The sequence below is a fragment of the Triturus cristatus genome, chromosome 4_2, assembly GCF_964204655.1.
Source record: "Triturus cristatus chromosome 4_2, aTriCri1.1, whole genome shotgun sequence".
NCBI lineage: Eukaryota > Metazoa > Chordata > Amphibia > Caudata > Salamandridae > Triturus > Triturus cristatus.
Window position 1 is genome coordinate 146,969,347 of NC_140586.1, and position 27,507 is coordinate 146,996,853.

At 45.0% G+C, this 27,507-nt stretch overlaps 1 protein-coding gene and 1 long non-coding RNA gene across 8 annotated transcripts in view; one reads left to right on the forward strand and one right to left on the reverse strand.

Annotated features, from left to right (window-relative positions):
* The window catches only part of LOC146833199 (keratin, type II cytoskeletal cochleal-like), a 101,554-nt gene extending 77,694 nt beyond the window's left edge, over window positions 1-23,860 (forward strand). For all 3 annotated transcript variants that reach the window (XM_085600857.1, XM_085600856.1, XM_085600858.1), the window contains exons 4-12: window positions 15,377-15,885; window positions 16,243-16,451; window positions 16,855-16,915; window positions 17,347-17,442; window positions 17,785-17,949; window positions 19,495-19,620; window positions 21,524-21,744; window positions 22,373-22,407; window positions 22,498-23,860. In XM_085600857.1, the coding sequence (XP_085456983.1) occupies window positions 15,377-15,885; window positions 16,243-16,451; window positions 16,855-16,915; window positions 17,347-17,442; window positions 17,785-17,949; window positions 19,495-19,620; window positions 21,524-21,744; window positions 22,373-22,407; window positions 22,498-22,820 (1,745 nt within the window). In that variant the 3' untranslated portion in view covers window positions 22,821-23,860. The remainder of the gene's footprint in view (window positions 1-15,376; window positions 15,886-16,242; window positions 16,452-16,854; window positions 16,916-17,346; window positions 17,443-17,784; window positions 17,950-19,494; window positions 19,621-21,523; window positions 21,745-22,372; window positions 22,408-22,497) is intronic.
* LOC146833200 (uncharacterized) overlaps window positions 15,229-27,507 on the reverse strand; it is an 85,293-nt gene continuing 73,014 nt past the window's right edge. For 2 of the 5 annotated variants that reach the window (XR_014960538.1, XR_014960539.1), the window contains one exon: window positions 15,229-15,816. This is a non-coding gene — a long non-coding RNA (uncharacterized LOC146833200). Of the gene's footprint in view, window positions 15,817-20,937; window positions 21,725-23,875; window positions 24,239-27,507 lie in introns of those variants that run through there. The other 3 variants (XR_014960537.1, XR_014960540.1, XR_014960536.1) reach the window with 3 other exon arrangements.

The window sequence follows — 27,507 nt, forward strand, 5'->3', positions numbered from 1 at the left end:
GGAAGGACGCGGAAAAAAGGAGTTCAAAATTAAGGGTTCAATCAAATGAAACTCCGAAGGCACCTTCGGGATGAATTTTGGGTTGGTTCTCAAAATCATCACATCCCTCTTGAACTGCAGAAAAGGCTCCACTATAGAGAGAGCCTGGAGTTCACTAACCCTCCTAGCCGAAGTTAATGCCAAGAGAAGGGCTAGTTTCCACGATAGGAACTTCAAGTCCGCCTTGTGAATAGGCTCAAAGGGCGCTTTCATCAGTTGAGCCAGTACTAGGTTAAGCTGCCAGATAGGAGGGGGTGGTCGGACCGGAGGAAACATCCGAAATAACCCCTTAAGGAACTGCTTAACAATCCTTGCGGACCATAGAGATGGCCCCGATGTCTTCCGTCGAAAGCGGGATATGGCAGCCAGATGTACCTTGATCGAAGAGTGCGCCAGACCTGATTTAGCCAGAGACAGGATGTAAGGCAAAACCTGATGTGGCCGGGATTTGTAAGGATGGAGTTTATTCCTCTGGCACCACAGACAAAATCTCTTCCATTTTGCCCTGTAGGTCTTATTAGTGCTTGGTGCCCGCGCCTGAGATAAAACATCCCTGCACTCCTTGGAGAGATTCAGATGGCGGAATTCTCTGTGTTCAGGAGCCACGCTGACAAGTGAAGTGACTCCGGATCCGGATGGAGCACCTGCCCCTGATCTCGCGACAACAGAGATGGAATCAGTGGCAAGCGAATCGGGCGATCCTGGGAGAGAAGCAGGAGTTCCGTGTACCAGAACTGTCGCGCCCATGCTGGAGCAATGAGAATCATCTTGCATGGTTCCGCCCTGACTTTCCTGAGAACTCGAGGAATGAGGGGAATTGGAGGAAAGGCGTAGCAAAATGCGCCGAACCAAGCAATCGAAAGGGCATTCCCCAGAGACCCTTGCTGGGGAACCTTGCTTGCGTAAAACCGGCACTTGGCGTTCTCCGGGGACGCAAAGAGGTCTATGGTCGGAGTACCCCATCTCTTGAACACTGCTTCCAGCGTGGCCTGATCCAACTCCCACTCGTGTGTCACTTCCGTCTGTCGACTTAGGGCATCCGCTGTGATGTTGAGACACCCTGCTAGGTGCTCGGCTTGCAGAGTGATCTTGTGAGAGATCGCAAAATCCCAGATCATCTGAGCTTCTTTGGATAGAGTCCGCGACCTTGTTCCCCCTTGCTTGTTGATATAGTGCATGGCCGTCGTGTTGTCTGTCCGGACCAGCACTGCACGATTCTGAAGTCTGGGAAGGAACGCCAGCAAGGCTAAGTGAATGGCCCTCAGCTCCAAAAGATTGATGTGGCGTAGTCTGTCTGCTGGACTCCAGTGACCGCTGACCTGAAGCTCCTGGAGGACAGCTCCCCATCCTTCTAGGGAAGCATCTGTGGTCACCACCATAGGAGAAGGAGGGATCCAGAACGTTAATCCTCCTGCGATGTTCTCCTTCACCAGCCACCATTCGCAGGCTTTGCGCATGGCAGGCATTATCCACACCCTGTCGTTGAACGAGCCTTCTGCCTGGCGCCATTGTTTGTCCAACTCCTCCTGTAGAGGACGCATATGAAGCCTGCAATGCGGTATCAAAGGTATGCAGGATGAGATTGATCCGAGCAAGGACTTGTACTGTCGAACCGATACATGTCTCTTGTGCAGCATTTGACGAGCGGAAGTGGTCAGTTTGCCCTGACGCTCCTCCGACGGACGAGCCGTGCATCCTTTCGTGTCCAGAATAGCCCCAAGGAACTTCCGTGACCTGGAGGGTATCAGCTCCGACTTGGACACATTGAGCTGAAGACCCAAATGGGCGAACAATCGTATGCAAGTTGACACAGCCTGAGACGTTGCCCTGAACGACGGAGCCTTGACGAGCCAGTCGTCCAAGTACGGGAACACTTCCAAGGACTGCTTCCTTAGAAAAGCAGCGACTGGTGCCAGCATCTTCGTGAAAATTCGGGGTGCCGACCGAAGGCCAAACGGGAGCACCTTGAACTGGAAATGGCTCTTGCCTACTGTGAAGCGTAGATATTGCCTGTGAGCTGGGTGGATCGGAACATGAAAGTATGCATCCTCTAAATCCAGGGACGCCAAAAAATCTCCCGGATTGAGTAGTCGTAGAATATCCTGGAGAGTGACCATCCTGAAAGAGAGTTTGATGAGATAGGTGTTGAGCTCCCTGAGGTCTAGTATAGGACGCCATGTATCCTCCGTCTTCCGAACCAGGAAGAACCTGGAATAAAACCCCTTGCCCCTTTGTGAAAGCGGCACGGGCTCTATCGCCCCCTTGATGAAAAGTTGGTGGGCTTCGAGATGTAATAGTCGGAGATGTTTCGATGCACGGGCGTCCGGAGCTCTTGTTGGAGGAAGATCTTGGAACTCCAACGTATGGCCACTCTGAACGATATTCAAGACCCACCGGTCTGATGTTAAACGCACCCAGCTGTCCAGACAAAAAGATATCCTGTCCCCGACCGGTGTTTGTGGTAGGGGAGGAACAGTAGCCAGAGCCAGGAGGTCGCTATTGCCTCTTGGCGTTGTCTCGTCCCTGACGATTCTGACGTCCTCTCTGGGACTGTTGAGAGAAAGACGCCGACTGTCCTTGGCGCTGGCTGGAGTATTGACCTTTATAGGATTGTCCTGATTGTGTGGAATATTGACGTTGGTTTCCTCTGTAATTAGAAAACCCCCGACCACGCGCCCCTCTGAATGGCACTTTGCGATAGTTCAAAGATCCCAAGGACTTAGCTGTGTCTGTGTCCTTTTTAATGCTTTGGAGGGCGTCATCCACATGCTTACCAAAAAGCATCTCCCCGTCAAAGGGAAGGTCCAAGATCTTATTCTGGACCTCCTGGCGAAACCAGGTCGCCTTCAACCAGCCTTGACGGTGCAAGACCGCTGACCCTGCCAAAGCCCTGAAAGCAGTAGAAGCTATGTCCATCGCACAGTCAATGACTTCCGAAGAGCATCTTTCTCCTTCCATCAGAACCTGCTTGGCTTCCTCTTGACTCGAGTCTGGTAGCTGGTCCATGAACGGCTCCATATCACACCACATCTGGCGGTCGTACCTGCCCAGAATAGCGACAGAATTAGCTGCACGCACCAACAAGCTGGCCATGGTGGAGAATCTTTTACCCACATTGTCCAGCCTTCTGCCTTCTTTATCTGGAGGCGTGGTTAATGGAGTGGACGGATTTTTTGACTTGCTTTGTGCGGCTTGTGAAATAACGGAATCCGGCTTAGGTTGTCCTAGAAGACACGCAGGACTGCCCTCAGGGGCCTTGTATTTCTTCTCCAGCCGGGGAAGAACCGGAATGACCGTCGCCGGATTCTGCATCGTCTTAATTCCCTCATCCCAGACATGTTCTATGATGGGAATTGATCTGACCGACTTCTTATACTGAGCTTTAAAGTCATATAGGAAGCAGTCGGACTGCTCCACTGTAAGGGGCAGACCAAACCTCTTGGATGCCCGTTCCATCAAATTATGGAAACCACCAATGTCTGCTGGAGGCGATATATTTGTCTCTCGGCCCACAGCATCCGGATCCTGCGTATAATCAGGGTCCCCATCAGGATCCCCTGGATCAGTAAGAGGGATCACCTGTCCCTCGTCGTCCTCGTCCGTATCCACATCTTGTGTGTCTCGATCGGCAGGTTCCGTACCTGAAGGTTGGGGAACCACTAAGGGTACCACCGGTGAAGTGGTACGAGGTATGTCTCTTGGCAGAGGTGGCAAGTCCATTGCCATGTCACGTGGCACTACAGACGTAGAAGGACGCACCGGAGTGCGATCCGGCAATGTCGGAAAACGAGATTTATAGTCTTGCAGCATCAGTTGCAAATCCGTCACTAAAGCCACTGGCAAGGCAATCATATCCTGCCTCAGAGAGCGGGGGTGTACTTCCTGTGTCAAGCTTTGCCGCCCCTCCTGCACTTCTGGACCATAAAAGTCCTCCGTATCTGTGTCCTGCTGTTTCACATTCAGGTCTGAAGGGCTGTATGCGTCCCCATACTGCCCATCCTCTTCATCCTCTTCCGAGTCCTCGAGAAGCATGGATGGTGGCAAAGGCGTGACCCGCCTAGGAGAAGTCATGTCCGGCGTAATCTTTAATCTTTGGATGGCAAATCCTGAATGTTTCGTCGTCGACGGTCCCGTCGACGGTCCCGTCGACGGAGTCGATGGCAAAGGGATTCCCAGCGTCGACGAACTCGACGACGACATCGTCGACTGAAGGGTAACTGTCGTCGACGGGGCTAGAATCGTCGTCGACGATGAGGCCGTTGACAGTTCTGAAATCGTCGTCGACGGAGCAGTCGTCGACGGAGCTTTCTTCTTCGTCGACGGAGCATGTTTCATCGTCGGCGGAGCGCCCGTCGACGGTCTCGTCGACGAACTCGTCGTCAGCAACATCGACGAACTCGTCGTCGTCGTCGTCATCATCGACGTGGTCTTCGTCGTCGACACCGCCGTCGAAGACGAGAAAGTAGCCGTCGTAGACGATGAAGTAGATATCGTCGACGGTCTCGTCGACGACCCCATGGAAACAGTCTTAACTATGGAGATCGTCGTCGACGTACCTGCTTTAGCCTGCGTCGACGGACGCGGTTTCTTCACCGGAATTGACTGAGGAGTTTCTGCAGCATGTTTTTTCACAGATTTCTCCTTCTGGGACGGAGGAGAAGATGTTGCAACCTCCTTCTTGTCCTTAAGGGCTACGTCCACAGCAGCAGCCCGTCCCTGCCTCTCCTTTACACTGCCGTGAGGAGATTTCATGGGACCAGCCTCCTCAGACCTGTCAGAGATCCCGTGAGGGGCTTTGAGAGGGGGTTCCACAGAGGTGGAGGGAGATGACCTACCCCTCTTCTTAGATCTCCTGGAGGAGGTACCAGAGATAGATTCCTCCTCATCCGAAGAGAGGACCTCCGTCCTGGTCTTTAGCTTCTGCAGCCACGTCAGCAAGCGACCCTCTCTGTCTCTCAAGGTCTTGGTCGAGAAGGTCCGACAAATTTTACAGTCTGTGGCCTTGTGTTCCGGGTACAGGCAGTATATGCAGTTTTCATGCTTATCTTCCACAAACAGTCTCTTCTTCCCACAAGAAGCACAAGATCTGAATAAAGCTTTCTTCTCCTTTTCTGACATTCTGTCACAAAAGATGGCAATAAAGATAACCAATAGTAAAATTCTGATAAACTGAGCAGAGCTCAGTGGAGACTCCCTAGCACAACGTGCGGTAGAAAAATCTGAGGCTCTGAGCTCTCTCAGGAAGGTTCCAGAGGGTGAGACTGTGCTGATTGGTCCTGGCAAAAGTTTGGGCTCTTTTACACAAAGAGGGTGATATACTACAAAATGAGATGAGGCCTAGGCCTATTTTTCTCTTTTGTTTCTATGGTTATACATATGTATATATATATATATATTTTTGTTACCGAGGCTCCCATTCCGAAGACGGGGAATGATACAAATCATGAGAATCTATGAAAGTTCCAATACTGGGGTAAAATATGTACAGCGTTAGCAGTAAGATAAAATAATACTGCAATAGCATGGTTTATAGCTATGACAGACATTTATAAAATACATGCATAAATAACACAGGCTAAAATGTTAATACTCATCTGATGCCTCTAGCTAGTTCTACCCCAGTGTACCTAACCTAAGTGTAGTACGAGGTAAGAAGTAGGTGCTGTTTGTCTATAGTCTAGTTTATCTATAGTTGCCAAGATTTGCCAAAAGTCCCTCTAGGTTCTAGTCCCCTCCATACATTGGAATGAGTGAGGTTGGAATCTCTTTCCGAGTCTCGATCTCTAACACCCTGCAAGGGGAGTCAGAAACACTGGAGCTGGATTCTCTGCGAGGAGGATGACAGTGTCTGGTCAGTGCTTCAGGTGGGGACTTGACTTCATTCCGAACTTGCCGTGGCGAGCTGCGTCGTGCATGTAGGCAGCCGAACCGTGGTTTGCCATGGTAAGTGAAGGTATAATTATACCTTGAAGGATTTAGGAATGCCAGTATTGACGTAAAAAGTCAGGCAGAAGAACGTCATGAATGAATCCCTAAGGAATAGATGTTCATGCATAATAAATGAGTTCTTGGAGAAATCAATATCTAAGCAAGGGGAAGTTCTAAAGGCTTAAGAGTCTGGTTTTCCAAGAACTCGTGTGACGTAGATGAACAGATGTAGGTGGCCATGCCTGTATTTGGTTAGCATGGATAATGCCTAAATAAGGGTAGGATTTCTATGCCTAAATATGGGCAATGCGAATTGTGCCTATATAAGGACATAAATAGGGAAACCTATATAAGGTATCTAAATCAACACACAACAATCCAGAGGCACTACAAAGAACTGTTCACATAGGACAAGTTCCATATAGAAGCACCTGTAAAAAATTCATGAAATAGTCTACAACCAGGTGATGCATTAGAAAGCAGGTGCAGCAGGATGGTCAACCTCTACAGCAGCCTTGGGAGAATCATCATCAGCTACAGTCATTACAATACCGGCTGCCTGTGAGGAATTGAGTGACATGGTTATTCACTGTGCGAAATACCACATGCTTGTCACTGCAAAAATTTCTTCTGTGGGGGCATTCTTGGATACAGTGAAGAAGTATCGCAGTTAATTTTTGTTTTGCTTCCAGTGCCTAATTAATATTTGTAGAAGAGTGAAGCCAGATGCTTCTTTGGCTTTCTCCATCCTTACCCTTTTTACTACCCTGTTCATAATTTAAAAATCTGTTAAAAACCCCTTCTAGAAAGAAAAATGGTCATTGTTAGAACCACCATATTCTCAAAGAGTTAACTATATGTTTTTAATGTGTCAGTGACTGTATCGGTGTAAGAGTGGGTGTGTTAGTGTATGCATGAGTGTATACTTGGGTGTGTTATTGGATGCATTAGTGTTTCGCCGGGTGTGTCGCTGCCTGCTTTCCTGTACACCAGGCCGTGTCAGTGTCTGCATTAATGTATGCCCAGGTGTCTATGTAAGTAAATATTTGCAGCATGTGTAAATCGGTCTGTCTGTGACTATAGTGTTTTTTTGAGTGGGCGTGTGACAGTGGATGAGTGTGTCAGTACCTCTGTGAATGACTTTATAGGTGTAGAAGTACATGTATAAGTACCTGCATGGATGTGTTTGTAACCCTTAAGTTAAATTAATGATAAATATATTTATAACTTTACAAGTACAGTTTATTAACATGTTAGGATACAATTTAAACCAAACAATTAACAAACAAACATAACTCATTAACTATTTACAAATACAGAAACACACTTAAACTTGAACTCTTGATTAACTACTTTATGAACTCACCCATATACTTACACTGCTGTGGTCTATTTACTTTAACTCTCCAAATTTAGAAAGGAGAAGGAGGAAGTCAGACTAGAAGTAAAAAATTTGAAAATAATTCCCATTTCAGTTTTATGCACATTATCCACGCAATTTGACAAGGAGGCGGAAACAAATTCAAGAAATACAAATAAGAATGTTTGGAAATAGAGTAATACAGATTTTTTTCTGAAAAATGAGGAACACTAAGACGAAAAGAGTGGAGTGTAGTTGATAAAGTGTTCCTCTGAAATGCAAATTATTTATATTGATACTAAACAGAATGCAAACACTGGATAAAGCAGTGTTGTCAATGAAGAACTAAAACAAACAAGCATTTACAATGCAATGGTCTCGGCATTGTTAAAGTTAGAGCTCTTGGCATTGCTCATGACATTATTTTTGTTTTTGTTTTTAAAACATTTAAAGAAACTGCATTGTTATTTACAATGTCAATAGCTTAATCTCTCTCAAATGCCAGACCTATTGCATTTTCACCCACACACAGAGCCACACACACACAAAGCCACCCACCCACACAGAGCCACCCACACAAAGCCACCTACACAGAGCTATTCACATAGAGCAACCTACACACAAATAGAGCCACCCACACAGAGCCACCTACACACACACAGAGTTACCCACACACAGACAGAGCCACCCACGTATAGAGCCACCAAGGTCTCGCCTTTGATCAAGTTAAAGCCATTTGCTTTGCTAATGGTATTGTACAGCAAAGCAAATGGCTTTAATTAATAAAAGGCGAGACCTATTGCATTTTCAATGCTTGTTATATTGGCAATTACAGAGCCCTGTTTTCAACCTGTCTTTGGTGCCCTCTGAGCAATTGGTCCCAAACTAGCTGCATCAGTTGGCGAAATGGGCCATTTCAAGTTTTCACTCAGGAATCAAATATCATTTTTGCAGTACAATTTTTATTTAAATGCGGATGTCCAATACCACTCTACTCAGTACCCCGCAAGCTCCATAAAGCATGTTAATAGCACCTTCTTTTGAATGTAGTGCTAAATACCGAACGTATGCCATTTCTATGCACTGTAACCACAGAAGTTGTGGTTTCCTAAGTTAGGTGACTCAGTGTAACGATGTACGGTAAGACTGTTTCTGTTTTAGGTGGGGTTCGAACTCACGACTGGAGGTAAACTGCACTGTGACAGCGGCGACCGTTCAGCTCACTGAGCTTTCTCGCTGGCTTTGGTTTAAAGTGAAGTGTCTCCGGGGTGACAGAGTGGTGAACATCGCTGAAAGTACCTGCCTTGGCACGGCGTCTGCTGCTGAGTTGAGTGTGCTCCAGACTATGATGTATGGGGTCAGATCTCAGCTTTCACTCTATGGGACGCTGCATGAATGACAGAGGAGCGAACAGGCCTGAGGGTGCACGGTGTCAGCGTCAGTCACTGCGGCAGTGCACAGGACTCAATGGCACTGGGCTCTCCCATCACTCGCCCATTGCTGCTAGGCCTGCACAGTGCAGGGCGGGATAGCAGAGCGGGGTGTGCACAGCCCGGGCTGCCGCTCGAGGGATTTGTGTGAGATTAACATACCTCACAGGATTTGGACTTTGGTTGTTCTAAGGCAGCGGTGGCCTTGTCGTGCTGGGGAACCGCGCAGAGAGCACCATAACAACGGTGGACGCTGTCCCCTGCACCCCGCGGGCACAGCACTTGTTGTAATGTTAAGTCACTGTGTAGGCCTTGGCACTGCCCTGGCGAGGCCTCCCGTGGCTTGGAGGCAGCAGCATTGAGTGGAACCGAGCCATGCCCTGCTATGCCTTTGTGAAGGTTGTGCCATTTTATAGCACCCGTGTCCCGTCACTTATCGCGCGCGATGTGCGTGTATATAACTTGACGGAGGCCGTGCACGCCGTGCCACGTCACTATTATCGTGCGTGATATGTGTGTATTGCATATAACTTGACGGAGGCTGTGCACGCCGTGCCACGTCACTGTTATCGTGCGTGATATGTGTATATACTTTGACGAAGGCTGTGCACGCAGTGCCACGTCACTGTTTATCGTTTGGTGTTGCATTTATCTACCTTGACGAAGGTTGTGCACGCTGTTACATCACCTGAGCCACATCATTGTTTATCACGTTTGTCATTCATTTCTTTATGGAGCTGTAGGTTGTGCCGTCATTTTACGTCACCCGTAGGCCGTGCCTTGTCAATATTTATCATGCTTTCCCTTATCCTGATTGAAGGTTGTTCCATACAATTTTATATCACATACGCCAAATCATTTACACACTATATGTGAAATGCCACCGAGAAGGATCGACCGTCCAATTTTATATCACGCATGCCACGCCGTTGTCATGTGCGCCAGGTATGTGCATACATCGACAAACATTGTGCCACGCGAGGCGTGTTTACTGTCCCGGGCTTCTCTCTTTTTTTAAGTTTACCTAAATAAGTGCACTCGGAGACACCGACAGCGGCATGGGTGACACCGACCCCAGGACCCTGCAGGAGCTCGCCGATTTTGTAACCATCTTTCTCCGAGGTCAAGCAGAAATGCCTCGGAGAAACGCAGCATCATTTTCGGATTCGGGGGCGTGTTTTTCTGTCTCTCCTCTTCCCATTGGCCGGAATGTTTACATGCCAGAGGAGATAAAGAAACTAAAAAACACGCCCCCGAATACGAAAAAGACGGGGCACAAATGGACAGACGTCCCTCTCCTCCAATGGCTGGCCTCGGTTTAGGAAGCCAGCCAATGGAGAAGAGGGGCGGGTTCAAGCCCCACTACTGAAAAACGTTAAATCTCGCAAGCGAGACTGCGCAAGCACAGCCTTTGCTAGCCAAGACCTAAAAATGCTTATGGATAAAAGTAACTTTTGCAAAATTTTCAAAGTAGAATGGAAGAGTGTGTCTAGTACTGAGCCTTTCTTTAATGAATAAAGCTACTTGCAAGCAGTGGTGGCTGGTAAAATGTGAAAGTGGTGAGGCGTAAAGGGTTGTCATGAGTGACTTGTGGTGAGCGAGCTTAGTTGGCGAGCTCTACTGCCATAAGGAGGTTTGGGGGGTGCTCCCCCGAGAACATTTTGAAAAAAGAGTGGGCAAATGGAGCATTTTCAGCAAATTTGAGAAAGCAAGAACGTCAATAAGGATGTTGTGAAAGTATTGTTATGACAGCAATAAAGAGATTCCATATGATAATGATGTAGGTAGCTGCTCATTCAGAATATCCAAAGAATGACATCACTTTTCTCTAGGATATACCCTCAAATAATTTTGGCATATACTACTTTATTTTAAATAAGCAACAGCCTGCATCAATGCTAGTCATTGCTTTCATATACTAAAGTGCGACATCACTCACCAGTCAATGTCATAACGTGCACAGACACATTGCACCACTGTGGGCAACAGTAGTACTGGAATTAGGATCACAGGGGATGTCCTGTAGAGGCACCACCTTAAACACAATCAATGCACAGAACACTGGGGACTACAACCAAAAGAACTGCTGTGGACACCACCAGCCCTGACATTACCTGGGAATTTCACACCTCTCAAGGCCACACTGGGCACAAGTAGCACTTAGATCACTGGGAACAACCAGCCGCTGTCTGCTGATACCATCAGCCCTTGTACACCATGGACAACATTAGAGCAGAGACCACCATCAGACACCCACCTATAGAACAACTGTGGACAGCACTAGCCCTGACATAACCTGTGAACCCCCCAAACTCCCACGGGGCACAAGCAGCACTAATATCACCAGGGAGAGCCACCCACTGATAACATCAGCTCTTGTACCACCGTGGACCCCATCTGTGCAAGGATCACCAATGTCACCCACAAACACCAGCACTGACATCATTCGAGATGACAACCCTAACTCACCACTGTGGATACCACTGGCACAGATGTGGTCAGTTCTCAACAGCACTACGGTGATATCACTAGTCCCAAGAACACTGGTGATGACTCTACCAAAATGACCCTACACCCCTCCAACCACCCTCCTTGCCCTGGACCATCAGCTGCTGTAGATGTGGGGTCCCGTGCTCCATCGTCCGAATGCAGCAGTGGGGAATGGGGCAGTGTGCAAATGGTAGCCCTGCATCCCCCTGGCCACTTAATTAAGTGGTCCGCTTTACAGTAGAGTAGGTAGCATGCCACTAGTCACTCACTGTGCAGTGGAAAAGTATGCACTGCAGCGCAATGGAGGGAGCAGTCAAGCTGTGAACAGTGAAGCAGCCCATGGAAGGTGCAGTCTATGGTGCAGTATATAGTGGGGTGCCTCAGGGGAGGAAGGGGGCAGGCCAGGGGAAGAGTAGTGTGTAGTGGAGAAGTATGTAGAGCAGCAGCATGAAGTGGAAATGTGTGCAGCGGGAGGCAGTAGTGTTTGATGGAGAGTGCAACAGAGCCGGTCACAATGAGCAAAAAAACCTCTGAACTTTTCACGTCGTAATTAGGTGAACACTTTCATTACTTTTCAATTACCGCCGGGCCGTTCCTTACCTTGCAGCCTGGCCTCAGATTCTTACTCCACTCCTCGGTCCACTCAGCGCCAACGTCAAGACAGCAACCCCTCGAAGTGTGGGGTGCCAAAGGCACAATAAATCCTTTAATTACTTGTGTGAGTTCAGCTGTATCACAATGCATCTCGAGCAGCGTTACAATTCATGAGCGGGGGCACGCTGCAGAAGAATGATCGGCCGCCTCCAGACACGTGCCACCTGGACTGCGTCACAACACTGCACGCGCACAAAACCCGATCCAGAGCACGTGGTACTTTAATATGGGTTTAATGAACCAATCGTGATCACCCCTAGCAAAAGGATCCGACCTTCAACAGCAGGTCTGCCGAGTCCTGAGGTTCAAAAAAGGGAAAAGGCTTACCTGCACACGTGTCGTTTGAAACCACGGCTGAAGGCGCCTTTGTTTTTCCAGCAACTGTGTCCCCTCCCGGAAATAAGACCTGCCTGCCAAACTGAAACTAAATACATAGCCACTCCCCTAAGGTCGCCTCGGCCTTACCCAATTAGGAAGCCTAATTTACGGAGGCGAAAGAGGAGTGCTGCAATTGTTACCACCCCCTGCACTCAGTGCACTGTGAGTCAGCCCTGCCCCTTCCCATTACCCTGAATGACGCTCCACTGACCGCACCCTGGGCCAATTCATTAGCGCCCCATTTGAAATCCATGCACTGCCGCTTTATGCAGCCACTCCCACAAGGCTGATGTCACCCGCCTCCTCGCTCCATGCTTGTGCCTCGAGGGCGAGGAATAGTTCTCGCCCAGCTTTGCACATGCGCACATTGCGCAGGAAGACTTTTCGAGACAAAGTAAGTAACAAAATATATATATTTTACATAGTTTGGCTTTCAAGTTTCACGGGGAGCACCAAGCAGTGAGCACTTCTTTAAACTGATCCATTGGTGTTCATTCTCTCCCTTTAGTTTTTCCCGATGCTGGTAGGTGAGGCATCACCCCCTACGCCCCTTAATACCAGCTGCCCCTGCTTCCAAGAGAATTAATTAGAGTAAGCAATTGAAACAACTGGTCAATTTATGAAGTAAAAGACAGTAGTCTCATTGCAAAAGAAGAGATGATTCCTAGAAATGTAGAAGAAGAGATAGATGAAGAGGTACAAGGAAGGCGTAGACAAGCTCCTGTGTATAAATGGGATTGCAGTAGTATCTGTAGTATTTGCCAGGAATAAATTGATACAGTAGGACCCCATCCATGTTCTTGCAGTGCTGCTGTCGGTTTACTTTACCTCTGCAAATATAGGGTCAAATGAGTAGTGGCATCGTTGTCATGTTGAGATTAAGAGCATGTTGTGAAATTTAGGAAGACCAACTTGGTTTCTAACGCTCAGCCTGGCAGAATATCCATGGGATCACTTATATTACTTTCTGAGAGAAGCAAACTCTAACAGCTTAAGAAAGGGCTTAAAGGTAGAGTTGTGTATTTTCCTTTGGATGTCAAACACAATAAGGAAACTGTGGGTGTAGAGAAAAATTTGGAAGAACCGCTAGTGAAAGATGTGCCCACGAAAAAGAAAAAAATATGGCAGGAACTAGTGGATGTAAATAAGGTGACACGCCCTACAAGATATCTGAAAACAATAATGTGTACTTTTAAGAAGTAGATGTTGTTTAACATGGAAGTTGCATGGAGTAAGAAATGTTGACTTCAAGTGGACAGTTCGAAAAACTGCATTGAAGTAGATATGAAAAAATATATAGGCATAACAGTATCCATCCACTACTTTCAAAAGACGTTATTGGGGATGCCATTGAACTGTATCAGATGAAGCAAGCTAAAAGAACTCCAGTGAGTGTCTGGTGATAGGTTTAGAGGCTCAATAGTGTCCGCAACTAATTTGAACTGGGTTATGGGGGCGGTATGATGACAGCCCTGTGCAAATACCTGCAGCAGAGAACAAATCAACAAGATTAGATTCTGAGGACGCTAGATTTTATTTCCATATGTATTCCATCTGTTGTTTGAAACAAGTTGCATCTTTCAGTTCCCTTTGGAAAAAAGAAAAATTAAAAAAACTGGTATAAACACCTTCTTAAAAAACATAATTACTATTAACATACATTTCAAAAGTACCCCCACAAAATCCTCCCGGCAGTAGTGACACAGTTTCTGACTAACCCTGAATTTCAACCTGCACTCCTCTGGGGTTAATTCACACTTACTGACAAGGGCCTCCTTTATAGTGAGATACCTCAACCTCTTCCCTGCTCTAACACCAGTACATTGTCCCTCCTATCACCACGGATGTGATTCTAAAAGCACCCCTGTAACCCTCCTCAGGCATCCTCTGTACCTCTACAGTTACTTCTTATGCCAGATATAACCTGTCTGTATCAATCCTTAAAGTCAGACACAAAGTCTCTGAATGTATGGACTCTTTCTTCTGCACTAGACACAATAGTGGTACTCACACCATTTTTGCTAGAATCTAACAGCTATTTGTATTTCAAGTGCACCTCCTTGACACTCCAGCCAACAAGACACTTTCTCCTCCAAGACTCTCTCAGCCTCACCTTTTTTCTCCTCTGCACCCAGGTGGGCCAGCTGCAGCCTCAGGTCCCATTCAGCCTGTCTGTCCTTGAGGTCCTCAGGGGACTGAGTTTGGGAGAAGACAATGCTTCCTGCACTGTATCCAATAGAGAAATCCCTCTGGATGATCCCTTCTCTCCTCTGGAGACTTTACCCACTTATCTCTCCCTCCTTCTGAAACCCAGTACCCTTTGGGGCTGTGATTATGAGGTCAACTACAATCAGGGTTCTCCCTTTTCAAGAGTGCTGAAGTAGCCCTCTACAAACTCTTCTTGTGGTGCAGATTGCATTCTGCAGATGTCACCCCAGGCTCTAAGGGCAAACTAGTACTCAAACTTAGACGTACACGAGTAAATGGGTTTGTGAATGGTCTTATGGGGGTGTGAGTGAGTGAGTGTGGCAGTTACTGTCACTTTTGTGAGAGTGTAGGTAGGTCTGTAAGTGCCTCCGTGAATGTGTGAGCATACGCAAATTACATACTATAAGCAAACACCCACCTCTAATTTCAAACACATTCATTCATACTAGCATAATAAAAAACATTGTTCTAAAATGCATACCATGTATCCACCCCACATTTTGAATATAAAGATGCTGATGTCATGGAAACTTCAAAAGATTGAAGAATTTAATTATTCCTCATTTCTCATATTGCAGTTACTGGAAGATATGGTTTTATAGAGGACAAAGCTTGTCAGCAATGCATAAACTGCATCTTTTTTTGTTATTTCATAGGTGTGTTGCACATTAGCTCACTATTACTCAGGATGAATAAGGCGAGGTGTTGCTAAGCATTCCAAGCTCATAAACCAAAATCATGGCCATTTTTACAGTTTATTGAGCCAAACCCAGATATGCAGACATATAAAAGAAGCAAGTTGTAGCTCAGACGTTCAGAGGCATTTCTGAGGGCTGCTAAAGTCTTTGCTTCTGCTTATTGTCTCTTTCTTTTTCATTTGACCTCTTAGAAGAAGCAATGTCTCACCAAACCATCCACCCCAGCTCCAAACATGGATTCAGCTCTTCTTCAGCTTTTCTGCCAAAGAGCGGGAGCAGGTACAGTGTGAGCTCTGTCACATCCACTAGACATGGTGGTAATTCTGGTCTTGGCCGGACTCCTGGCTTTGGCAGCAGAAGTCTCTACAGTGTAGGCTCTGGTCCCAGCAGGATTTCAGTTGGCGGCACCCGTACTTTGAGAAGTGGATATGGCCTTAGTGGACATGGTAGTGGATTCGGACTTGGTGGAGGAAAAGGCAACATGTACAGTCTTGGAGCTGCAGCTGGGGGTGGGGGTGGTTTTGGGTTTCAAACTGGATTTCCAACATGCCCCCCTGGGGGAATTACAAACGTCACTGTCAACCAGAGCTTACTGACTCCCCTAAACCTGGAGATTGATCCAAACTTCCAGCTGGTGAGAAAAGATGAAAAGGATCAGATCAAAACCCTCAACAACAAGTTTGCCTCTTTCATTGACAAGGTGAGGTTCAAAGATCTGAATATTTTGCAAGTTAAAATAATGTTTGTTTTTAAAAAACTGTCTGAAATGTATTGTACTAAAAAGACCACTTGCAAATATCACACTCTGCTATAAGGTAAGTCAATTTCGGATGAGATATATTAATCTAAAGGCTCTCATTATGAACATATTTTTGTGATTGTGGACAAGAGTAATGCTTATTGCAGAATGCTCTCCATGTCTCTTTTTAAGCTATGGTCTTAACCACCATGACATGGGTTGCCAATTTTTATTTCATTTTTTGCGCATTTTTGAGGAATTAAAGAGTAAAAAGTGTTCATTGATCAAAGAAAATTATTTTCTCTCATTCGGTTTAAGGTGAGATTTCTAGAGCAACAGAACAAGATGCTAGAGACCAAATGGAACCTTCTTCAGGACCAGAAAACGGTCAAAAGCAATATTGAGCCTCTATTCGAGATCTTCATATCAAACTTAAGGAGGAAACTGGAAAGTCTTGGTGGTGACAGAATCCACCTGGAATCAGAAAGGAAGAATATGGAAGATCTTGTAGAAGAATTCAAGAGAAAGTTAGTGTTTGCGTTGTTTTACTTTCTTTGTCTAAATATCTATCTGAATCAAGCACAGGGATTCAAGCTTCATGTAATCTACACCACATGCAACATGGGATTTTCCAATCTTTTGGCCAAATGAATGAGTGATGTAATGCGTTATTGATTCAATTTCTAGTGTTCCTATACATATCTTACTAATCATTTCCAGCTGCGGTGCTTATAATGTCACTATAAAAGAAAAGTCCGCCAAGAGCAAAATGTAAAACTATTGATATGAAATTAATTGATAGTTGCTAAATAAAAAAACTGTCTCTTAAAGATTTCACAGTTGCGCTGTTTCACAAATGGAAAAATGTAAGAATGTTACAATATTCCGAGATAGGAAAATTGCACATACTAATTTCTTTGAATCACACAGATATGAAGATGAAATCAATAAGCGTACAGCTGCTGAGAACGAATTTGTGGTCCTGAAAAAGGTGAGTTCAGAACAAGTTGATAGCAATGTTATTGTAATCTTATTGAAGAAATGTGGCTTGCGAATCAAGTAAAGCACATCTAAAATATCGTAGTCTTTTTGTGCAAAACTAAGAACATTGCCATTCATAATATAGCAGCCACAACTTCCCAGTCCACGGAGAATTCTTTAACGCCAATATTGATACTTAAAAAAGATTCAATGTGTTAGCAAACTAAATAGCAGTTTATAAAAGGCCCAAGTGGACAAAGATTTTATGGAATGTGAGACAGAATATTTATGATGTGCTCAAAGTTCTCTCAAAAGTAGACCAGTAGAATAATTTCTAAAAACCTATGAGCGCCACAGAGCGACCAATAAAATTCACAACATGAAAAATGGATCTGCCATTGAAGGAAACACTAACTAAAGTTTTCTCTGATTCTTGTTCAGGATGTTGATGCTGCCTTTTTGAATAAGGCAGATCTCCAAGTCAAGGTTGACTGTCTGGTGGACGAGATTAACTTCCTTCACACGTTATTTGATGCGGTAACGATAACTCATTTTAAGCTAATTCTTTCTGTATATTGTTGCACAGAGTTGGATTTAAAGCTTCTGAACTCACATATGGGTTCACAGTTTTAGTCAAATTTAGATAGCCGCAAGTTATCAGTTTTGAACTTGGTTTAAACCTGCCTTCACCTTAAATCAAGATGTTGCAATTTTACTTTCATCTCTTGCATCTATTTATTCTCTTCCAAAACCAAAATATATTTTTTGTGTGCAAATGAAAGGCAGTTAACCTTTAATGGAATGTCAAGAAAAGGCAGTTTAAAAATATTTAGGGTCACAAAATGAACAACAGAATAACATGGCTTCTGCAACTTGCAGGAAATATCTCAGCTGCAGTCACAAATCTCCGACACCTCAGTCATCGTATCCATGGACAACAACCGAAATCTGGACCTCGATGGAATCATCTCTGAAGTGAAGGCTCAATATGAAGACATTGCTAACAAGAGTCGAGCTGAAGCAGAATCTTGGTATCAAACTAAGGTGGGTACAATTTAAGTGCTCGGGGACAGATACACGTCTAAGGTTTACAGAATACAATTGTAGTGCTTGTTGATTTAATCTGCTTTCGTAGATCTCACTCTGAGCACGGTTTCCAATTAAGTTAAACTGTAGTAATCCCAAAAGAAATCAATGTAGGTCTTTTGTTCCAAAGACATGCTGCACTCTCAAATTTCAAGGAAGCACCTGCAGTCTATTTAATTACTGATAATAATACAAATATATGGCAGCAACTCTGATGATCAGTGCACAATACATTAAGGGGCAGATTTATAACGGACTTGCGCCACTTTAACGCCGCCGTTGCGTCACTTTTGTGACAAAGCGGCGGCGTGAACCCTGCGCCATGTTGCGCCCCATTTACAACGTGACGCACGTTGTAAAGCTTGCGCCACATGTGGGCGTACCTGCACAACCTGCACAGGGGGGGGGGCGTTCCGGCGCAGGAACGCCTCCGAAAAGTGGCTGAGTGGAATCTACAAGATTTCACTCAGTCACTTTTCCAGCCATGCTGCGTCACATCCCTGCGCCTGCTTGAAGCAGGCGTAAGGATTGACGCAGCATTGTAACAATAGGGCACCCCCGAGCCTTGCTGGAGCTGCATCGCGCTTGCGACGCAACTCCAGCAATGCGCCAACCTTCCGCCATCAAATGCGTCATGCATCTGTTTATCCTTGCGCCACGTTGCACTGCATTGTAAATGCGGCGCATCTATTGTGGCGCAAGGGTAAACTTTCGTGACGCATCTTTCCTGGCGCATCCCTGCTGATTTGCAGGGATGCACCAGGAAACATGAATCTGCCCCTCAGACTCTTGTGCGAAACCCTTTAGTGGTCACAAACCATAAGTATGAGGACTCACAAGCTCGTTTACGAGTTGGAAAAGTCTCTCTCACTCATAAGACGTTTGCAACCATTTCCAAATTGCATAAAAGGAGGGGGCATGAAAGAGGTAAGCCCTTCTATTTGCAATTCTGTGTACGGTTGATCAATTATCGCCCCCCCCCCCCCCCAGCTATGATGACAGCTTATTCACAAATCGGAAATTGTCTATGAGAAACAGCTTCCCCTTTGGGATTCAAATCAGGCAGTATCGATGGTAGTAGACAGGTCCATAGAACCACTGAATGTTAGACCTGGTGTATTCCCAAACAGAATACATTTACTGTTTAAGCAGTACCTGTCCCTTTAAAAAGACACAGATGATTTTGTTAAAAATAATAAACATTTCTTATTTGAGAAAGCAAATGCAAGGAAGGCGTTCTGCTGTTCCTTGTAGATCACGATCCCTGCATTCTTAGCCAATAAAAAACATATTGCAAACTGCCTAATAAATATTCACTAGGCAAGTTGTTTTGTGGTCGTGCAAAATGGACAACTTACGATGTGACCTATTAGCACACATGTCCCATTGCAATAACATCCCAAATCACACAACAGGATAGTACATTAGGACCCTTGTTGTTTTTCTTTTTTAGTGTAGTTGTACCTATTGTTTTGCCTTTTGTTGATGTTTTGTATTTCTTAGTATGAGGAGCTGCGAGTGACCGCTGGACGACATGGAGATGATCTGCGGATCACGAGGAACGAGATCACGGAGCACAACCGAATGATTCAAAGACTCAAAGGAGAAATTGAAGGTGCAAGAGCTCAGGTAAGAAGGCACAGTGCAGGCTAATATTAAATGACTTGCATATTCAAAAAGCAACTATGATTGCGCATCAAAGCACACAATAAAAGCGATATCATCATGTTTAGGCATGAAGACAGCAACTTAAAATAGGAGCTATCTAGAACAAAACTATTCTAATGACACGACATTACCATCAAAGCAATGTCCACTGCTGCTATAACTATGAACTTCAAGGAGAGCTGCTGCTGGTTTATCAACAGACAGGGTTTTTAATATGACAGCACCACAAAAGAAGTACCCATGCTACATGAAATGTAATTTGTAAAGGGGCAAGTGTAGACCAAGAAGGGTCTGTAGTGTTAAGCTGGCAAAGTACTTCAGAGGTTAGAGTACATGCAGTAAACATCTGTGGCTAACCTATAGGCTACTGGTAACAATCCAGAGAAGGTCGATCAGCTCATCAGGCAGAGGGTGATGACAGAACCTGTTTAATATTATACCAATTATTCGGGTGAACAAAGACTGTTCAGTGTCTGATGTTCATAAGCTAAAACGCATTATTTTTTTCACCACCAACAAAAAAAAAACAACAACAGTAATTACTGTTGTAATTGTTATTGTACGTGTCAGGAAAGTACACACATTCTTGTGCTTTGTTCCTAGACATCTGTTTCTTTTGCCACTTTTCAATCTATGGCACCTATTTTAATCCTGACAGTGAAATGCAGTGACATACCTCTTAAAAGCCCCCAGCCTCCCAACTCTCCCTCCCAACTCCTGAACGCCAATTAGAAAGCAAGACAAAGGTGTGGATTCTGCCAATTAGATGATTGGATCCTGCTTTTACTCAGCCAGTGGCCTAGCAAACAACCACCATGTTAGAATCAGATGTGGGTACTTGCAGACCAAATTAATATGCCCCTCAGGCAGAAGTACGGTGATGAGGTGGCAAATACTAAATAAACGGGAGACCTATCTACACCATAGCTGAATAACTTTGCAAACCCACACGGCAAAGCGATCATTTAGCTTTGGAAAAAAAGCAACTGAACAACATATTTATATATTTGGGGGCTCAAGTTGATTAAAGGGAGATGCAGGGAGAATGGTTATCAACGGTTGGTGACAAAAGTGGCCAAAAGCCTGCTTTTGCATACCGCTTTTTTTTTTTTAAATATAAATGCTAAAAGATCCTTAAAATAAACAAAGAAAACTTGATTACCAAAATAGTCTTAAAAACCTGTTCCCCGTTCATGGATCACAAGGACTGCTCATCAAACCATTTGTTAATTATGTACCAACAGTGCAGGGTTAAATAAGAAGTTTAAATTATATTGGTTTGATTGAGGATACAATGTATTTATTGTGGTGACAAACTGTTTTTGGAACATGTTTTGCTGACTTGCAAGTGTCCTTGCGTTCACTGACATGACAGTCAATCTGCATTTCCACATTCCCTGCTAATGAAATACATAATTTGTAAGAAAGTGAATAGGTAGGATATTTTCTGAACCTACATCGATACAAAAAAGAATATTAGGTACTTCCTTAGCACATTTAATGACAAAAACCTACAGAACAGGTTTATGATGGTGTCTGAACGCTTGAAGATGCTTGTACTTTACAAACCCAAGCTGCAACTTGATGCTCAGTAATCTCTCTGGCACACTAATGAGTCTTGGGTATGCACTGGAACAACGATGCTTCCTATGAAAGTATGGGACTTTTTACTGCAAGTAGTGAACTTCTCTCAAAAAGGGAATCCACTGAAACGCACAATACTCAGATGATCTTTATAGAATCTTGGGAAAACAGTCCTTGAGCTTCATCTTAGCAAGCGGGCCTGCCAATTAATTAATAATTGGGCTTTGATTGTGACTGACGAATTGCAAAGAGAATGGAATCCCATTTGTTTTCTAAACAGCGTACCAAACTGGAAGCTGCTATAAGTGAAGCTGAAGATCGTGGGGAGCGCGCGCTAAAGGATGCTAAAAACAAACTTTCAGAACTGGAAGATGCTCTGCAAAAGACCAAGCAAGAGATGAACCGGCAGCTGCGCGAGTACCAGGAGCTGATGAACGCTAAGCTGGGTCTGGACATTGAGATCGCCACCTACAGGAAGCTCCTGGAAGGAGAAGAGGACAGGTGAGTGCACAGCAGTTTTATTATACATGGGAAAGACATACTCTGTTCTTCATTAGGATGCTAATTCTTGTGGCGTGCTTTGTGACAAATAGGCAATGGAATGATATTTCTCCAGCAGTTTAGTGCAAGATGTCTTCAAATGAGAATAGATCACAGTTACAACCGAGAATAAATCAACTTTCAAATAAATGGCAGTAAAATATTGAGTAGCTGAAATTTCATATGTACAGAGTATGCAATACAGCTTTGGGTTAGAAGAATAAGTAGCATAAATATGTTACGTGCTTGAAAGGCACATGCGGTAAAAGGAGGCAATGTTTAAAGGGCCAACACGATATTCAGATCCTCCTATGGATTTGAAGGATTGGTTGAAAAGAAACTGAAAATGAATGAAGTCAATCAAGTAAAGTACCATTTTAACACTGGGTTTTACAAACAAGTTTTTGAGTTAAATGCCACTGCTGACTACCTAATTAATGTATATGTCAATGACAAAAGGACAACCGAGTGAAACCGTTTTCCTCTTCAAGAGATGTAAATTTAATTCGACAGTCCCTTCTCTACGACTAAGTTTATTATAAGTACAAACGGTTTAAAGATTCATTCTTTCCATGCTTTTTTTCCTTAGGCTCTGTGGAGAGGGAGCAGGTTCGGTGAGCATCTGTAAGTAGTTTTCAGTCAACTTGTTTATTTCATAAGAGCATCCCATTGTTTTCAAGATGCATTCTGAACTTGCCTTTTGTGTTTTTACAGCTGTGGTGAACTCTAGCACTGGAGGTGTATTCAGTTCCGGAGGAGGATATGGCAGCTCAGGAGGATACAGCAGTTCAAGTGGACTACAACATGGAGGAGGATTTAGTGGGAGTAGTGGTGGTATTGGTGGTGGAAGCAGATTTAGCTCAACCAGCGGATACTCCTCTAGTGGGTTTGGAAGCAGAGGAGGTCCTGGGGGTGAACAAGCCTCTGGAAGCAGATACAACTCTGGGGATGGATATGGTGTTGGAAGTGGGGGAAGCTCTGTCTCTAGTGTTAGCACCATAACAAAAACAACCACATCAGCAGCAAGAAAGATTTAGAGCAAATAGCATTCTGGCCTGATCAAACAATCCTTGCCTCCTGACAGGACCAAAAGAGGCTCAATCTTCAGCCCTCATCTCAGTAAATTATACACAATCGCTGCTGTTTCATTCTTCTAGTAAACTATATTAGATTATCCCACACCTCTGCTTACGTGGAGTAATACCCAATATTTTAAAGTAGTGGGGCATATAACCAATGAATGTAGTCAGTGATTACAAACATGCCACTCAACCAAACGTTTTTTTGTAAACAATTAAAGACCCAATGATTACCGTGCATTAAAAAGGACGTAGGAATTTAAATCTTATGTTTTGTCACAAATCAATTAATAGTACAACATAAAACAACATTGTAATCTGTTGATGTTGATTCAGCCAGACATTCTGTGCTAATAGAGGTTACACGCTTTTCCACAGCATTTGACAGCGCAGAGCCGTTACTTTCACATTTCTTTTTGATGATTCTGCCAGTATGCAACCCTTGCGATCTTTTATTTAGTTTCTGAGATCCTCTAACGGTTTACACTATAAAATACAATTATATTTCTGTCCAATTACGATGTTTCCTGTCCTCGCTAATAGCCCCTACACCATACTGGAGGTATTTTCCTATTTGGGAAAAATATTATCTAAAAATAGTTTTTAATCAAAGCAATTCTACTGCATGTGACTGCTGAAGTTGAAGAGCCCTTCTAAAGAAAATGTATTTCTATACTGAGAAATGGGAAATATGTTATGTATACCGAAGCATATTGTGATTTAAAGCACATGTATAATAACGGAATGCTTGCAAAAAGAAGATTATTTTACAAAATTCTGTAAGAAAAGAAAACCAGACTGTATTAGAAAAATGTTTTCCCAATTGCTTTACACAATGTTTCTGCCAGCAACCTGTCTAACGCTTCCACTTATGAACCCAGGAATAATGTGTTACGGTTTTCCATCTGCTTCTACATTATCTCGCCTATCTGTTCTTCCGTGATGTCGCTTTGACTATCAGATAACCAGCAATTCATAAATAAAAAAATTCGAAAACATTTTAGACTTTATTTATATATTTTGTAAATACTTCCTGCTATACAATATTCACTTTGGCTCCGCTGATAAAAAAATAATAAAAACAATGTGGACACAAAATTTGAACTCATGGAAACAGAAACAGTAATGATATGGAAAATGTTGCAGTCTGAATTGCCAACCGAGCGAAGAAAACATATAGGGACTTATTAAGAGTTTGGTGTACAGTGTACAGGGTACTCCACCACAAATGAGTCCGCCAAATTCCCAGTTCACGTACTATATGAGAGTGGGATGAACCATCATGTTTTCGCCATCAGAGCCTCTGCCTCAAAACTGATGAGTATGTTACGACGTTCTTTTCCATGTTCCAGGATGCGAGGCAAATCCTAGTGTTCCTGAACCGGAAGGCAAAGCAAAGCAATTACCGCCCCGTCCTCCACCTAAGAATTCTCTGAGAGATAACTTCCAACGTGTTAGTAACATTTATTTTTGTTTTTCAAAAACAAACCTCCTTTAGGAGTTTGTGTTTGAGAAACAAAAAACTTTGCTGAGCAGCTGCATTAAACATGGAAGTCACTGTAGTGCCTTCAGAGGAGCTGCCTTAGCAGCAGCTCATCTGAAAGCACATCTCTATCTGCCTGGCAGAGATCTTAAAATAGGGTGGTAGGTCTTCTGCAAGGGCAGCAGAATAAATCTCTGCCCTGGCAGACCGACGCACCGGCTCCAAAATCTGTAATTTGGCCACTTAGATTGCAGAACTGCAGAACCCTGAGTAGTGGAGTACAACATGAAGTACAACAGCTGTCCTGTCATACAGGCTCATTCGAGAACTATATACATATTACACAGTAATAAACAGTGCAAGACATGTAACATGACAATGCATAGTACACAGATACTGTAAGTGTAACCCTTCTTCATGGACGTCAATTTGGGGTCGCCAGGGATCGCAACTGCGACCCCTTGGTCACCTGTTGGGACGCCTGCCAGTCGCAAGGGGCGAGAACCGCCTTCCCATTGGGGCAGGGGGCAGTCATTTCCAGGGTGAGATGCGGTATGGGCGGCATCAGGGAAGGACTCAGATTAGGCTGGGGGTCAGGGCCGGCATTAGCTCTGGTGGCGCCTGGTGCGACATTTATTTTTGGCGCCCCCACCCCCCCAGGACGCCTCCTCGGATTCCCTCAATCCCACGGGGCATAAGTTCCCCTCAGCTCTCCAATCACAAGGTATTGCTAAACACAATGCCCCCCCATGAGGCCTGCGCCCCCTCCACAAGTCAGCGCCTAGTGCGACCGCACCTGTGGCACTGCCCTAAAGCCGGCCCTGCTGGTGGTATTGCACGCTGTCCATGAAAGTTACCACATGGTGACCTTTGTGGGAAGCTGGTATGAACAGCATTGTTGAGACAGGGCAAGGAAGCCTTATGCTTTTGGGCATTTTCACTTTCATCATAGAGCGAATGTGGTGGTCTAGCAGTAAAGCTGACGAGATTGAAACCAGAGGACCTTTGACTTAAAATCGTGTGAGCGAACACATACATTTATTTCCCTTTCCTAAAATTGTTTTCTTTACATTTTTAATGAATTCGTAAATAGGTGACAAAAGCGTGAAGTTAATTGTTAAGACAGCAGCCATTTGCAGATCCCTGGGGGGCATTTGAAAAGTACTTCGTATTGCAGCCCCGCCTTTTCACTAAAATCAAGTGTGGTAATTGAAAAGTATCCGTTTCAATTCTACAGTTTTCAAACTGTCAACTTTTCTTCAGAGGTGATGCCTTCAACGTCTCTGCCGTCTAGAGAGGGCTGAGCCGCTTCCAGCTTTTAAGGTGGCCAACTGCAATTGGAGGTTTATCAAATGCCCCCACCACCAACCAAATAAGTGTCTAAATCCGAGGCCCCTTATGGGCTTCAGGCTCAGGCATAATGGCTGTCCTGGGACCAGCTCAAGGGGCCAAAGAATATTGGTCAAGCAGGGACTGGGGCATTGGTGTGGCAGAGCTCAGCTCAAAGCTTCATTGGTTGTACAAGACCTGTAGTCCAACTTCCTCTAGAGCCCTTTTGCTAGGGTTCCTGGTGTTAGGGACAAGTGAGGTTGCTGATGTACCATGTACAGAATATTGTTTAAGAAATGTCTTTGGCTTTGTTATCTTGTCTCCCTGGTTGGAACCTTGACCGCCCACGTTGACTGCAAGAACAAGAAAGTTCTTCAAAGACCTACAGATTCCTACTCATTGGGCACCTTATAAAGTAGTGCAATCCAAACTACTTTTCCAGCACCATAAAGTGGCGCTTTCCCCCTACCAAACCAAAGTAGTATTCATCCTGCCCCTCCATTCACATGTGGGACTTCCTGTGAGTACTTGCACGTTTAATGCACTGTATGCGGAAATGCTGGCTCTTACTGTATAGTTTTGAAAAACGATATTGAACGCCCCACTGGAATTGTAGGCAAAAATGCACTTGCAGACTTTCTTCACTCTATCAAGACAGACTTATCTGTCCCGATTTTCAGCGCCCCTCTGCAGTGGGTACAACAATAATTCTAAGACTACGGTGCTTTCTGCAACCTTCTGTGGCCTATCTCACTCAGCACCTGATTCAAACCACAGTGGCCTAAAATTACCAGAACCCTCTGTGTGTCTTTGAATGGCTGCTGCTTGACTCAACATGCACTTTCTTTTCACAGAGCACATGTTCTCTGCAAGCATACAGTGTCCTTGAATTCTTCCTCCTCTGGTGTTTATAAATATATTGCTTACCCTTGGCAGTGTAAGCAGGCAAGTGTCCATGTGCAGTATCTCAGACATGCAATGTGTTCATTATGTAGAAAGAACACAGATTCTTCTGCCTGGAACTACTACTCTGCTTCAAAATTCCCTTCAGTGCCCCCTACAGTCTACAAAGAGCCCACCTATGGGCACCTACTTGGAGGACCACCTCCCAAAAAGACAAGGGCCTTGATATCCTCACTTTTCCCTCGTGACCATAGACACTAGGGGGCCCATTAGGATGTAGGGCAGATCGCCACCGCCCGCATGGCGGTGGCAATCCGCCCTACATCCTTCCCAGCCCGCCACCCATTTCCCCCGTCATATTAGTATGGCGGGGGGTACCATGGCGGATGGGAAGACCGTCCGCTGCTTTTCCTTCTGGTCGACAAGTCGACCGGGCGTAAAAGGGTTTAATATGGTGGCGGTGTCTGCTAGACACCATCATCTATATCAGGATGCAGGCGGGAGAAAGACTTTCCATGGCGGCGTTGCCGCCACGTAAAGGCATGCGGATTTTCAAGTTGGGGGCCCGTTGCGGGCCCCCAGGATGTTGGGGGGTGGGGGGGGCACATGGGGGGTACCTATGGTACCCCCCTGCATGTGCATGCACATCATGGCAGGCACCGCGTGGTGCCTGCCACGTTGTGCATGCATATGCACAACATGCACTTTTGGCATTGCGGCGGGTGCTGCTGAAAGCACCGCCCGCCGCAATGTTAGAAATGCGTGATGCGCCCACTAGTGTGGTGGGCGCATCCGAATATCCCCCATGGGACTGCCGCACATATGGCGGGCGGTCACGTTTTCCATTAGGATGGCGGCCGGACTTTCCTAATGATACCCTCAGTTGTTTGGGCTTAGAGGCTCGGGGGCATGGACGTTTTTTAGTGGTTC